At 43.3% G+C, this 15,927-nt stretch overlaps 1 protein-coding gene across 1 annotated transcript; it reads left to right on the top strand.

Annotated features, from left to right (window-relative positions):
- Positions 1 to 204: 204 nt before the first annotated feature.
- Positions 205 to 10,951, top strand: LOC311032189 (uncharacterized protein; the record flags this gene model as incomplete). Its single annotated transcript, XM_084038827.1, has 10 exons — positions 205 to 514; positions 622 to 689; positions 816 to 986; positions 1,085 to 1,147; positions 1,264 to 1,389; positions 3,053 to 3,118; positions 3,245 to 3,308; positions 3,717 to 3,790; positions 10,393 to 10,427; positions 10,918 to 10,951. 10 exons carry the CDS (start codon positions 205 to 207, stop codon positions 10,949 to 10,951), a joined length of 1,011 nt encoding a protein of 336 aa, XP_083894953.1.
- Between the last annotated feature and the right edge of the window lie 4,976 nt (positions 10,952 to 15,927).

Below are 15,927 nucleotides of genomic sequence, written 5' to 3' on the forward strand. Positions count from 1 at the left end.
CACACCGGCCGGAGCCACAAGTTGGTCATCCCGCCGGAGTCTCCAGGCAAAAAGGTAATGTTGTTTTGGAAGTCATTTGACAAATGATGTTTGATGTTAATCATAACCTTGTTTGCATGATAATAATTCTTTGTCGTGTTGTCCCAGTTTGTTCTTCTTGTTGGGGACTCCCACCTTTGCAGCATCGTGGATGGGGTCGTCACCATGCCGGAGGGATGCCTGACGTTTGGTGCCATGGCGACGCCGGGGGCTTGCGCCAGGGACCTGAGGACCGAGCTGGTAAGTGCGATTGTGCCACGTACCCCAGACCTGGTCTGTGTTCTTGCCCCCAGCAACAACCTGACGGCCAGGAGGACGGTGGAGCAGGCAGGGGAGGACTTCCGTGCGCTCATCGCCAGTGCCTGCAGTCGGTGGCCCAAGGTCTTCGTCCTGGACTTCGTTCCTCGCCTGTCGGTCGACGTGGATGTCCAGGATCACTTCAGGCAGGAGTTTCGCCGCGTTGCAGCAGTCATGGGTAAGTTTCAAAAGGATTTTTGTGAAGTTCATTTACATGTATGGTGTGTCATGTGTTGTATAGCAGACTTTTAACTTCACTATGTCGTCTTTGTGTATTTATTGTAGACGTGCGGTACTGCTGCATCGCGGAGCAGTTCCCTCTGGACCGCCTTGAGCTGTGGAGCTGGGATGGTGTAAGTATATGACTATTTAAGTGCATGGGAGATTTACTGTAAAATGTCTGTTCCGTCAATTAATTGTGATTGTTTGTTTTTGGAGGTCCATCTGAGCGACAGCCATGGATGGGTGTCCTGGTCCAGCTGATGTGGAGCTACGCACGCCAGCAGTTGGAGACCCCCCCGCCGCCGCCCGTGGTTCCTCCCCGGACATCGCCTCCTCCCCCGCGTCGCCGTCCCCAGCCGGTCGTGATGGATGACGTCGCCCCTGCCCCGCTGCCCCAACGCTGGACCGTAGTTGGACAGGACAGGAAGGTAAGACATGTGTGGTTGAGACTATTTGGAAAATGTCATATTTCCAATGATGATGAAAGGCCACCTTTTGATCAATTCTGTTCTGTCTGTCATTACAGAGGAAGCGACCTGTGGGACTTGGCCAGTCCACAGGTGCTGAGAAGAGGAGGGTGGTTCACAAGGTTCATTAGTTTTGATTACGTTTTATTTGAAAAATTTGTATATGTTTGAATGTATGGATGCTTTGTTTTTGATGAAACATTTCCACTAATAGTCTTCCTGTGTTTTTATTTCACAGGCCGTGTGTTCCACCCCCCCCACTCCTGTCCTGTTCAGCTCGGAGATCCTGGAGGCGATGGACCAGCTCGTGCCTGCGGACCTCAGTGCCCCCGTGCACTCCCCTGCAGTTCCAGAAGGCCGACGGGTAATTATCATTTAAATTAGATCTGTTTTTTTATGACATGTTGTAAAGTTTCCACTTTTTAATGTCGTTTTTGCTGATGTCAAAAAGGAGCTCTGTTTTCAATATGTCTTTGTTTTGTCTGTTTTCTACATTTTATAAGGTGGAGCGTCGTAGGAAGGCGGTGGCTTCCGAGAAGACTCCTAAGGTAGGTGTACTTTGTTTTAAAGTAAAGGATGTATATAGAATGGTGTTTGCGCGTACATATATTAATATAAAAACAAAACTTAAGTGTAATTTATGCTCAATGATTGAATAGTTCCACAAATTGACATATTGAAATAAAAAACTTTCATTTTAGTTTCATTCACATTATGTGTAAATAAATGTAACTTTAAAAACCAAGTCAAATATACAAACTTGCAATTAGTTAATTATATATATTAATGAGGAACCGTTAAAATCATCTGCTCTGCGAAGTGTTCCGCGATCATTCCTGTTGTATTGTGAAATGGCGCTAGCAATAAAAATGATTGATTATTGAAGTTGGTTGCTGGTTTTTCCCTGTATTTAGCCCTTGAGGAAGACAACCACCACAGGTAAGTCCAAAGGTAAGAAGGTTGCTGATGCGGTTTGCGTGTGTTCGGAGAAGTTTCCGTTGCCGGTTGTTGCGGGGACTAGTGTTAGGGCTAGGTCATCTGTGGATGTGGATACATCGGTTGCTTGCAGTGTTGTGGCTGCCATCAAGCACGTCGTTGCTCCTGTGTGTACGTGGCAACGTTCTGATGTTGATGACATACGCGTAGAGGGTGAGAAGTTGAAGGAGTTCATTGATGAGGCAAGTCAGGACGGTAACGGGAAAGAGAAGTGCAAGTTGGTTGAGGGGCATAGTGTGTTTGGCGGGAATTGGAGAGTAGTTATTGGTGACTTTGTGGAGAAGTCGGAAGAGACTGAGCTGTACGAAGAGCTGCAAGCAGCGCTCTTCAGCAGTGGGATGTGCCTGTTGAACCTCCATCATGCGGTTAGTGCCATCATTCTTCACAAAGGTTATTTCGTGGTTGTTGATTGTGGCACACGGGATGCGTCTGGGCTGGCATCCAAGATTGGTACGTCTGTCGCAGTGTTCAACACCTTGGTGACCTGATGCATCAGGCCTTGGTGACCTGATGCTTCATATCGGGAAACTACAGCAGTCTTTAGGGGCAAAGTGGTTTAGCATTAGTAGCATATCTGTCAAGTCTTGTTCAGATGATGCTGATGTGGAGAGGGCTGTAGCTTGCACAGTCAGTGATGTTGATGTCAGAGTTGCAGATGATGCTGATGTGGAGAGGGCTGTTGCTTGCACAGTCAGTGATGTTGATGTCAGAGTTGCAGATGATGCTGATGTGGAGAGGGCTGTTGCTTGCACAGTCAGTGATGTTGACGTCAGTGTTGCAGATGAGGTTGAGGAGTGCACTTCTCTTAGGGTTCGGACCAGTGTTAGAGGGTCATTCCATCAGGGGAATCGTCGCTTTAGACATGGGGGGTGTCCAGTGCATGGCCATAGCTTTGACAAGCATTGTGAAGCATACTGTTGCCAGTGTGTTTTCATGGAGTGCAGCAGATCTGGACAAGTTTGTAGTCTCTGCGTAAGAAGGGCATTTCTGGCTCTTCTGAGATATTGTGTGTTCCTGATTTGCCTAAACAGTTAGTTGTTGAGGGACAGCAGTTCGAGTGTGACCATGGTGACTTTGTCACTGGTGATGTGGATGTGGTAGGTGGAGACCTAGTTGAGGCTAAAGTGTACCACACTCTTTCTCATGGCTTGGAAACTATGTTTTCCAAGTATGACACTTGTTTACTCACGGTGTGTGGCACTACGTGTAGTGTCATTTGTCAGAATGGAGAGTATGCTGTGGTGGATTCCCATGCCCGTAGTGGCAGTGGAATGCCAGATGCAAATGGTAAAAGCGTGGTTGTTTACTTCAGGTCTCTTAAAGACCTGAAAAATCATATATCCAGTTTGGTTGGATCGCTTTGTACAGCGCAGAAGTTGTTTGAGATAGCTGGTGTTCGTGTTATCCAGGTCTCTCAGAGCTCTAGTTGTCCAACAGTGTCATGTGGAGACACTGTCATGGCTGATGCATCCACTGAGTTAGCTTTTGCGGAATCAGTGGATTTTAGTAGTGTACCTGAAGTCACAGTGTCATGTGGAGACACTGTCATGGCTGATGCATCCACTGAGTTAGCTTTTGCGGAATCAGTGGATTTTAGTTGTGTACATGAAGTCAACAATGTTAGAGTTTGTAAGCGCAAGAGGTCAGTGGGTCATTGTGTTTCACAAACCCCTGATGTTGTTCTTGTTGAACCAGATGTTGATTCAGATGTTGAGTTTGTCAGTGATGTCACCGACAAGATTATGATGTTTGATCCTCTTGGTAAAGAGGTCGCTCAGGCTTTGTGCTCCCAGTTAAAAGTGCATTTTGAAAAGCTTGATTCAGTGGATTCTACAGATGTTGGTTTATTAGGGACTCCATGTAGCAAGGAGAACATTGTACCCGATGGTAACTGTTTCTTTAGAGCAGTCTCCCAAGCTGTGAGTGGCTCACAAGAGCACCACAGAGCTGTGAGGCGTGCTGTTGTTAAGCAATTAGAAAAGAATGCAGGGCAATATAGTAATGTTTTAAGACCTGGATATTCTTCAGTTGCAAATTATATTAGTGGTTCAAAGATGCGTACGGTTGGTATCTGGGCTACTGAAGTAGAAATCCAGGCAGCAGCAGATGTTTTAGGTGTGAATATCTTCACATATGTCGGTGATCGATGGTTACAATATAGTTGCAGGGGTAGTTGTTTGTCGGAGCAGGGGATCTACTTGGAGAACTGCAATGGTAATCATTATGAGACCGTTGTTTGTGTTCATCATCCTCAGGCTCAGAGTTGTTATGGTTACTGCAAAGAGAGGTCATGTTCTGTAGGGTATAATCTTAGGCGACATATTGTGAGAAACGTAGTTGAGTGTAAAACTGTTTCAAGTCCAGTGAATAGTGTAGTTAAAGTACAGAGTAATACAGATATCTCTAGTTCAAATGGTAGTTCATGTTCTAAGTATTTAAAGAGGAAAGAGAGAATTCGAATTAAAATGCTATATCAGGAAAATGTGTTGCATAGGCAGAAAGTCAAGGAAATTAGTTTAGGGAGATATAAGACAAATGTGTTGCATAGGGAGAAAGTTAAAGGAAGAGTTGTTGAGAAATATCGCAGAAATTGGTTGTATAGGGAGAAAGTTAAGGGAATTAGTATGAGTAAGTACCATGGGAATGAACTGCATAGGCTTAAAGTAAAAGGCAAGAGTAAGAGGAAGTATCATCGTAATGAGTTGCATAGGTTAAATGTAAAAGCCATGAATACAAGGAAGTATCATGGAAATGAATTGCATAGGAAGAATGTAAAAGCCATGAGTACAAGGAAGTATCATGGAAATGAATTGCATAGGAAGAATGTAAAAGCCATGAGTACAAGGAAGTATCATGGAAATGAATTGCATAGGAAGAATGTAAAAGCCATGAGTTCAAGGAAGTATCATGGTAATCTTGAGTTTAAGCAGCGTGTCATAGTAGCCGTTCATGTAAAGAGGCAACAAATGAAGAAACAGGCAGAGCAGTTTAATGTTGTTATGGAGCAGTTTCTGGAGAAGGTTAAAGATGGACCAGAATTTGTGTGTTGTGTCTGCCATAGATTGTTGTTTAGACACCAGGTTATAAGTTGTAGAAAAGATAGTTATAGAAAGGTGAAGGCAGTAGCTTCAGTTGCAGATGCATGTATTACGGAGGAATACTTGCATACATGTAATGTGGACTGTACAGTACCATGTCAGTGGTTGAGTACAGCACGCGGTCAGCTGTGGATTTGTTGCACATGTGATTGTAAGATAAAAAGAGGTGTCATGCCACCTGAAAGTGCAACAAATAATTTAGAGGTTCAGCCTATTCCCCCAGAATTGTCGTGTTTGAATAGTTTAGAGCAGCATTTGATTGCGTTGCATATTCCCTTTCTGAAAGTGTTAGCGTTGCCTAAAGGGGGGCAAAATGGAGTACATGGTCTTGTGACATGTGTTCCTGCTAACATCGTGCAGACAAACAATCTGCTGCCCCGTTCCAATATGGAAGGGTCTCTATTGCCAGTTAAGCTTAAGCGTAAACTAACTTATAAAGGGCATTATGAGTTTCAGTATGTTGATGCTATGCACGTTAGGCGAGCATTGGGCTTTTTAAAGCAGACCAATGCTCATTATAGGGACATTGAGTTTAATGAGGAGTGGCTCAATGAGTTTTGTAGGGAATCGGATGAGGTTGTAGAGGACAATGATGATAACGTGGGGAATGATAAAGAATCTCCAGATGTGGATGATGAGCTTTTACATGATAGACAGCAGCACTGTATGTTCCAGGATACCTGTCTCATGCCTGTTGATGTTGGTCAGGAAGCCTTGGATCAGTATTTTGATGACATACTGAATCTGGCTCCTGGAGAAGGTAACAGTCCTGTGAAACTGCTGTCTGATCAGGAGAATGAAGCTAAATCCTTTCCAGTATTGTTTCCACAGGGGAGCAATACATATCATCAACGTAGACCGTGTCGCTTGACTTTGTCGCGATACTTTAATAACCGAATTCTACATGCTGACGGCAGATTTGCTAAAAATGTGGAATATATATTCTTCGCTCAGTACATGTCTGAGGTACAGCAGGTTGTGTCGGGTGTGTCGATAGCTTTAAGAAAAGGACAAGGAGGTCGTACAAAAAAATTGGTAAATAATTTGTTGAAAGACCCAGAATCATTGAAGAAGTTGTTGGAGTTTGATGATGGATATCGATTCCTCAAACCTATTAGAGGTACTCCATCCTTCTGGCAAGGAGCCCAGCGTGACCTGATAGCTTGTGTGCGTCAGCTGGGTGTTCCTACGTGGTTCTGCTCCTTTTCTTCTGCTGACATGCGATGGAAAAATCTTCTCTCCAGTATTTTGAGACAGGAGGGTAGAACAGACACGGCTGAGGATTTAGAGTGGGCAGACAAATGTGACCTGCTGAGACGTAATCCTGTCAATGCAGCCAGGATGTTTGACTTCCGCTGGCATTGTTTCCTGAGAGAAGTACTCATGTCTCCATCACATCCAATTGGTAAAATTGTAGACTACTTTTACCGAGTTGAATTTCAGCAACGAGGTTCACCTCATGTGCATTGTTTGTTTTGGATAGAGAATGCCCCACAGATTGATGTTAACACAGATGAAGAGGTAGTTCGGTTCATTGATGAATGTGACATGTGAACTACCTTCACAAGATACAGAGTTGTCTGAAATTGTTGAAACTGTGCAGCAGCATTCAAAGAGGCATTCTAAGAGTTGCAGGAAGCATAAGACGGTTTGCCGTTTTAACTTTCCCAGGCCAGCATCTGGCAGGACATTTATATGTCACAGCATAGAAGATGAGCCTATGTGCAAGTGTCAGAAAGACGGTGACAGCGTGTGCACATGTAAGAAGCAGGCTCCGAAAATCTCTAGTAAGAAGAAGAGAGAGCTTGCATCTAAGATCTTAAAGGACATTAAGAAAGCTCTGTCAGATGAGACTGTTACCTATAAGAGTGTGGAACATTTGTTCACCCATCTAGGTATCAATCAGGAAGTTTTTGAAGCTGCATACACATGCTTGGCTCGAAAGACCCATGTTGTAATGAAAAGGCAGCCTAGTGAGGTTTGGGTAAATCAGTACAGAAAGCATCTGTTGAAATGCTGGAATGCCAATATGGATATCCAGTATGTTGTTGATGCTTATGCGTGTATTGTCTACATCATTTCCTACATCTCTAAGGCAGAAAGGGAGATGGGATTGTTGTTGGGGAATGCCCAGAAAGAGGCTTCCAAAGGTGGTAATGCAAAGGAGGCACTGAAAAGACTCGGCAGTGTGTATCTGCATAACAGAGATGTGTGTGCTCAGGAAGCAGTCTACAGGTTGACAAACATGCATCTTAAGGAGTGTTCTAGGAAGGTTGTGTTTGTCCCAACAGGGGACAATGTTGTTAGAATGAGTCTGCCTATTAGTGTGTTGAGGCAAAAAGCATCATCTGGCGATGTCAGTAGTGAGGACATGTGGATGACTAGTTTAGTTGACAGGTATAAGAACAGGCCAAACGACAGCACCTTTAATTCGATGTGTTTGGCAACATTTGCATCTGAATATCGAATTCTGAGTAAAAATGAGAAATCCAAGACCCGGATTCCGCTACAAAATGATTGTGGTTTTGTCACTAGAAGAACGCGAACACAACCTGCAGTTGTTCGTTACGCGCGCTTCTCAGAGACAAAAAATACAGAATCATTTTATCAGAGTATTTTGCAGCTGTTTTTGCCGTATCGTGCAAATGTGCAGCTGAAACCTCAACCATTTGAGACATATGAGCAGTTTTACATGAACGCTCATGTGAGGTTTAGTGATGGGTCAAGTAATTCGGTTAAATCAGTGGTGGATGCCAACAGAGGCAAATTTGAAATTCAAGGAGACGAATTGGATAACATTCAGAAATCTATCGATGCAAATGGTGTAGTTGAAGATGCGTGGGCTGAGCTGTGTCCAGAGAGTGAGCTTGCAAGGTTAGAGTGTGAGCAGGAGCGTAGAGACACGCTGCAGGTAGATGAAGGGCAGGAGGAAATGATTCCTGATTTAGCTGTGACTGGGGCACAGGTTGCACATTTAGAAAGGCGCAACAACATCATGTGTAGAAATGATGGTTTAGCCTTAGTTAGGTCTCTGAATGAGACACAGCTGTCTGTATTTTATCAGGTCAGGCAGTGGTGTTTGGAGAGGATCAATGGTAAGAAACCTGATCCTTTGCATGTGTTTATCACAGGCGGTGCAGGGACAGGAAAGAGCCATTTGATAAAGGCTCTTCAGTATGAGTCGATGAGGTTGTTGTCACCAGAGTGTCGGCATCCTGACAACACTTGTGTTTTGTTGACGGCTCCTACGGGCATTGCTGCATACAATTTGCATGCAGCAACGATACACACCACGTTTAGCATTGGAAAGGATGTGCGCTTACCGTACACGCCTTTGGGTGAGGAGAAACTTAGTTCTCTCCGTGCTAAATACATTGATCTCCAGATATTGATCATTGATGAGATATCTATGGTAGATCATAACCTGTTGTCGTACGTTCACGGTAGATTGAGGCAAATCAAACAGACTGGTGACTTTTCCCCATTTGGTAATGTCAGTGTTATCGCTGTTGGAGATTTTTTCCAATTGCCTCCAGTCAAAGGGAAACCGTTGTACGTTGATGCGGTAGGTGTTGATTTGTGGTCCAGTTTATTTAGTGTTGTGGAACTGACACAAATAGTTCGGCAGAAAGATGAGGTCTTTGCTCAGTTGTTGAACAGAGTTAGAACTCGTTCAAAGAAGACTCCCATGTTGGAGAGTGACATTGCAATTTTGAAACGTTGTGAAACCGGTGAAGTCAGCTCAGCTTTACACATATTCCCCACGAATAGACAAGTAAATGAGCACAACGTTCAGCAACTGTTCACGATGTGTCCTGAGTATGTGCAGATAGATGCTCAGGACTACTTCAACAATAGTAAAACGGGGAAACTGGAGTTGAAGACCGGACATCACGCCACAACTTATAGTACGTGTCTGGCAGAAGAGTTACTGTTGGGTAGGGATGCGCGTGTGATGTTGTGCAAGAACATTGACGTTAGTGATGGTCTAGTTAATGGAGTTTGTGGCACTGTAACCCACATTGTTCGTAGTGAGACGAGCAACTTTCCTCCTAAGGTGTTTGTTAAGTTTGATGATGATGTCGTGGGTCAGCAGAGGAGGAGACAAGCAGTAGGTGTTTCCCCAGAATTGTTTGATTCTGTAGGCATTGATCCGGAGGAGGAAAGGGTTACAAAGAAGGGTGGAATGCGTCGGCAGTTTCCCCTTAAATTGGCGTGGGCTTGTACAGTGCACAAAGTCCAGGGATTGACTGTAGATAATGCTGTCGTGTGTTTGGAAAGCATTTTTTCTGCAGGACAAGCGTACGTTGCATTGAGTCGTGTTCGAAGTTTGGCAGGATTAATAATTCAAGAATTTCAACAAAAAGTAATCTATTGCAAAGATGACATTAAGGACATAATTGAAAACATGCCCAAATTCTTAATTGAAAATGCAATGAAGGGCCAATTGAACCCAAATTCTTTCAATGTGTTCTTGATGAATGTTCAAAGTTTATCTCGACACAAATCAGATCTGGCATCCTGTACACAGCATTTGCAGCTTAACTGTATTGCTGTTACAAAAACATGGCTTCCCGCTTCTCCTCCAAACCAAACTTTAAACATCGATGGATTTACTTTCCATAGTTCTCCTCGCAGTTTATCTTATAGCAGCAACGATCCGGCCTTAGTTGCACTGCAAGGACAAGAACATGGAGGAGTTGGCATTTACATAGCAGACAATGTGGCCTGTAACATAATCAAAATGCCACAAGTAAATTTGGAATGCTTAGTTTTCAAGTGTCTGACTGATGATATATTGGTGGCCATCATCTACAGACCTCCATCATATCCCATGACTTTGTTCAAAGAACATCTAGCCAAGTTAATTGATTGGCTAGATCCAAAGGCTAACACTATTGCAGTCATGGGAGATTTCAATGAGGATATTTTGAGGTCCTCGTCCATCTGCAAACTTCTAACTGACAAAGGCTACGTTCAGCTCGTCACTGAAGCCACAACTGAGAGAGGAACTCTGATTGATCATGTGTATGTAAAATATATGCATCATGTATGCATCAATATGAAGTTGATGCAGTAGTTAGGCCAACTTATTTCAGTGATCATGAGGGGATAGTTTGTACTTTTAGATGTGCAGATTAGTCCACAGGTTTAGCTCATGTGGTCAGCTATGGTGGCCAGTGATTCTTTATCTCTGCATTGTCTAATGAAGTTGCTTTGCAGTTCCTCCTTGTCTCAGGTGTTCCGGCTGTTTGTTGTGATGTTTCTTCCAGGTGTTGGATGAGTTGCATCTGGTGAGGGCCATGAGGTGAGTAAATTGTAAGTATTTGTGTATGTAATGGTAGTTTTCATCTCTTTGGTTTGATTGGTTGTTGTTGTTGCTGTTTAATGTATATTTGGCTAACTATGTGAGGTGGCAACATTGGTAAGGGTTCTTTTCCTGCATTAACACCAGCATTTTAATTGTTGCAATATATGCAATTACACTTATAATTGCATATCTACACTTAAATGCTGTTGTTAATGCAGGTTTTGCTTTTCCTTGGAAAGTATAGTCAAAAAGCAAAAGGCACTGGTAATGGTACTCCTGGTTTACTGGGATGGGGTTCGATTCCCTGCGGTGTCCTGCTATTTTTGGCATTTACATGAAGGAATGTATAATGTAGCAATTGATAAATTGTACATGGATATTGTAACACTGTTTCTCCTAGAGGAATACATACGAGTTGTGTAAGAAATGTTAAAAAAAGAAATGAGAATGTGTACAATATATGATCATGTGTTTGTTTCCCCCACAGGTTGTGGCATGTTCATGAGTACCTGTCGAGGTGAAAGTATATGGCTGGATCGTGTGTGGACAAAGCGTTTAATTGCAGCTCACAGTTCACTCCATTTGAGTAAATTATTACAAATGCATTTACAAGACCAAAACTTCATACTCGTGATTAAATGTTTGATTATGAAAGATCTTGTAATGAAGACAATTACTGATTTCTAAATAAGTCAGCATTTTTATACAGTTTATATAAAGTTAAGAATTGAAATGTGTTTCTGGTACCCAACGTAATGTATTTTCAGTACTCTTAAGTTAAACACGACATGAAATAAAATCCATCCCTCCCTTGACTCAAATCTTCTCTACAACCTCCAGCCTGTCACCAAGGCAAAACTGTTAGGACTTTTTGATAATTTTTCTGGTGTACAAAGTGTCAAAACATTGGGACTGTAGCGACTCACTGGAAAAGTCACTTCCTTAGATGGTGAAAAAGGCATCGCCGTGGTAACAGCGTTCAAGACGTCCTCCCAATCGTCAACAGGAAGCATAAGCAATGTGTCTGACCAAATTGGAGGTGGATGCGGCCAACACATCAGGAGGAGCACATACAAGTGTAAAAAGATGACATTTCATGTTGCCAATTGCCAAGGTGGCGCTCTGATTGTGAGTGAGGTGTGGAAAGTTTCATGACTGTTGATCTGGTGGAAAGAAGACTGGAACTGCATTAAACAGGGACAGAAGCTCCTTCCATTCCCTGTCTGTCTAAAGTCACAGAGCTGAGAAGTTTCTCCATGTCTCACTGATAGATCTCTGCCTCCCCCTAGTGGTTGCTGAGTGTGTCTGTACTGATAAGTGAGTGAGAGGCATGAGTGGGTTACGCAGGGGGTTTAAAACATTGTTTTGGCCGACTTCATGTTGACTTTAGGCCGTGGGTCCAAGAAGATTTTTTGTACAAATCCACATGGTCTATCTAGGAAAAAAACATTTCATGCATGTAGGCCCAGCTTAAGGGGGGGCTGTTACTCAGAAAAAGGGCAGAAAATCACTCACATTTCATGTCCCCATTAGGTGGCGCTCTGATTGTGACTCAAAATTGCAATGCAGACATGTTCAGGGTGGGCCTCTCATCAAATGTGAGATGTTTGAACCGGATCAGACAATGGACACTGAAGTTATAACAGTTTAGAGTATTGTGAAGCATGAAATTCATTCGCGTTCGTGGCGTCGTCCTCGTCACGCCCTTTGACTTATGTAAGACCTTTTGATGATTTTTAATCATTGAAGCCTCTAGAACAGGCTCATAGAGTTTGGTAGGAATCGGATCAACGGTTTAGGAGGAGTTCGTTAAAATATACAGCATGAAAGAGGCGAAAAATCGGTTAAAATTTCACATTAAATTCAAAATGGCTGACTTCCTGTACATTTTAGGGTATGGGTCCAAGAGGCTTTTTTATACATCCCTACATACTCTACGTACCTACAAAGTTTCATACAGGTACGTCAAAGCCAAAGGTGATCTTTCTCTTCAGAGGAGCGGAAAAAGTGTAAAAACATGATATTTCCAGGTACCATCAGGTGGCGCTCTGAACTCATGTCAATATTGCAGTGCACACATGTTCAGGGTGGGAGTCTCATCAAACGTGAGAAGTTTGAACCAGATTGGATGATGGACACTGAAGTTATAACAGTTTAGAGTATTGTGGCGAAGCATGAAATTCGTCCATGTTCAGGGCGTTGTAATTGCGCTCCCGTAGGACTTATGTAAGAACTTTCGATGATTTTTAATTGGTGAGGCCTGTAGAACAGGCTCACAAAGTTTGGTAGGAATCGGATCAACGGTCTAGTAGGAGTTCGTTAAAATATACTGCATGAAAGAGGCGAAAAATCTCTTAAAATTGCACATTAAATGCAAAATGGCTGACTTCCTGTTGGGTTTAGGGCATGGGTCCAAGAGGCTTTTTTGTACATCTCTACATGTTCTATGTACGTACAAAGTTTCATGCAGGTACGTCAAAGTTAAAAGGTGTTCAATATCCCAAAAGGAGCCGTAAAAGTGTAAAAACATGATATTTCCAGGTACCATCGGGTGGCGCTCTGACCTTAGGTCAATATCACAGTGCATACGTGTTCAGGGTGAGACTCTAATCAAACATGTCAAGTTTTGAGCAGATTAGACATTGTATCCTGAAGTTACAACAACTTCCTGTACACTGGCCAAAACGCAAACCCTGGCCACGCCCTTTGACTTATGTAAGACCTTTTGATGATTTTTCATCATTGAAGTCTTGAGTACATGATGACCAAGTTTGAGATGAATCTGATAAAGCTGCTAGGAAGAGTTCGCTGAAGTATAAAACTTAACACTTTCTATCGCCAGTAGGTGGTGCTCTGAATATCAGTCAATATTGCAGTGGATATGTGTTCAGGGTGGTACTTTTGACAAACATGTGACGTTTTGATCATATCAGACTGAAGTTTTGATCATATCAGACAATGTACATTGAAGTTATAACAGTTTAGATTTTTGTGGTCGAAGCATGAAATTCGTCCATGTTCAGGGCGCCGTAATTGCGCTCCCGTAAGACTTATGTAAGACCTTTTGATGATATTTAATTGTCGAGGCCTCTAGAACAGGCTCACAAAGTTTGGTAGGAATCGGATCAACGGTGTAGGAGGAGTTCGTTAAAATACAAACCTTTCAATTGAAAAATGGCTGATTTACTGTAGCGCCCCCAAGTGGTCAATTTTAATAAAACTTTCAGGATATGTTCCAGGGAGATAAATGAACATATCCTGCAAGTTTCGTGATGATTGGGTTAAATATTGTGGAGTTATGTGTATTGATTTACAGAGTCCCGCCCCTTTTGATGTTCATTGGCTAATAACTTCTTAACGCACTGATATTTTACAAAGCCTTTGATATGACTTGATCAAATTGGTCTAGTGATGATCCACAGCAATTTTGGTGAGAATGGGATCTACGGTTTAGGAGAACTTAGCAAAAACATATTTTTCAGAAAATTCAAAATGGCGGACAATTTTGGTAGGCGGACTTTAGTAGTCCCGATGGCAATTTTGTAGAGCACACTTGCCTGCACATGTGTGCAAAATTTTGTGTCAATTGGAGTTACGGTGTGACATTTGGTCTAAAACGCGTTAGGTGGCGCTAGAGAGCCAGTTGTTTGTGGCCAAGTATGAAACCTTAAAAATCTCAAATTTTTCACCAGTCCCCATGAGCTCAGAAATTTTTTTCAACTTCTGAATAAGATAAGGCCTCCAAAACAGCGACACAAGTCGTAGAAAAAAAAGAATTAAAACTGCGAGCAGTGATAACGGGCCCTCGCATGGCACGTAACTCGGTTAGTGCTACGGCCGCCTGACGTGTCGGACCGCCTGGCCTGGCCACCGCCACGGGGCGGGTCGTCCCCGGCCACCGCCACGTGGCCAGTCGTCCCCCGTCGTCCCCGGCCACCGCCACGGCGCGGGTCGTCCCCGGCCACCGCCACGGCTGGCGTCTGTCGTCCCCGGCCACCGCCACGGCGCGGGTTGTCCCCGGCCTCCGCCACGGCGCAGGTTGTCCCCGGCCATCGCCACGCCACTGGTCGTCCCTTGCCTGAATCGTCGCGTCGATCACCGTATCAGACGATTGAAGTTGTCGTTGCTAGACTGTTGTGCAAAGTTCCACGACACTGGGGCCTTATACGGGTGTAAAAACATGACATTTTATGTCGCCAATAGGTGGCGCTCTGATTGTGAGTCAATATTGCAGTGCAGACGTGTTCAGGGTGGGACTCTCATCAAACGTGAGAATTTTGAACCGGATCGGACAATGGACACTGAAGTTAAAACAGCTTAGTGTTGTGAAGCATGAAATTCGTCCATGTTCAGGACGCCGTCCTGGCCACGCCCTTGGACTTATGTAAGACCTTTCGATGATTTTGCATCGTTGAAGCCTCTAGAACAGTCTCAGCGAGTTTAACAGGAATCGGAACAACCCTTTAGGAGGAGTTCGTTAAAATATACTGCATGAAAGAGGCGAAAAATCGCTTAAAATTTCACATTAAATGCAACATGGCTGACTTCCTGTTGGGTTTAGGACATGGGACCAAGAGGCTTTTTTGTACATCTCTACATGTTCTATGTACCTACAAAGTTTCATGCAGGTACGTGAAAGTTAAAGGTGTTCAATATCCAAAAAGGAGCCGTAAAAGTGTAAAAACATGATATTTCCAGGTACCATCAGGTGGCGCTCTGACCTAAGGTCAATATCACAGTGCATACGTGTTCAGGGTGAGACTTTAATCAAACATGTCAAGTTTTGAGCAGATTGGACATTGTATCCTGAAGTTACAACAACTTCCTGTACACTGGCCAAAACGCAAGCCCTGGCCACGCCCTTTGACTTATATAAGACCTTTCGATGATTTTTCATCATTGAAGTCTTGAGTACATGATGACCAAGTTTGACGTTAATCTGATAAAGCTGCTAGGAAGAGTTCGCTGAATTATAATATTTAACACTTTCTATCGCCAGTAGGTGGCGCTCTGAATATGAGTCAATATTGCAGTGCTCATGTGTTCAGGGTGGTACTCTTGACAAACATGTGAAGTTTTGATCATATCAGACAATGTACATTGAAGTTATAACAGTTTAGATTTTTGTGGTCGAAGCATGAAATTTGTCCAAGTTCAGGACGCTGTCCTGGCCACGCCCTTAGACTTTTGTAAGACCTTTCAATGATTTTGCATCGTTGAGGCCTCTAGAACAGTCTCAGCGAGTTTGGCATGAATCGGATCAACGGTGTAGGAGGAGTTCGTTAAAATACGAACCCTACAATTCGCTAAAATGGCCCAAAATGGCTGATTTATTGTAGCGCCCCCGAGTGGTCAATTTTAATAAAACTTTCAGGATATGTTCCAGGGAGATATGTCAACATATCCTGCGAGTTTTGTCATGATTGGGGTAAAGGTTATGAAGTTATGTGTATTGATTTCTAGAGCCCCGCCCCTCTGATGTTCATTGGATAATAAC

This window comes from Eutrigla gurnardus, assembly GCF_963514095.1.
Source record: "Eutrigla gurnardus genome assembly, chromosome: 21".
Lineage (NCBI taxonomy): Eukaryota > Metazoa > Chordata > Actinopteri > Perciformes > Triglidae > Eutrigla > Eutrigla gurnardus.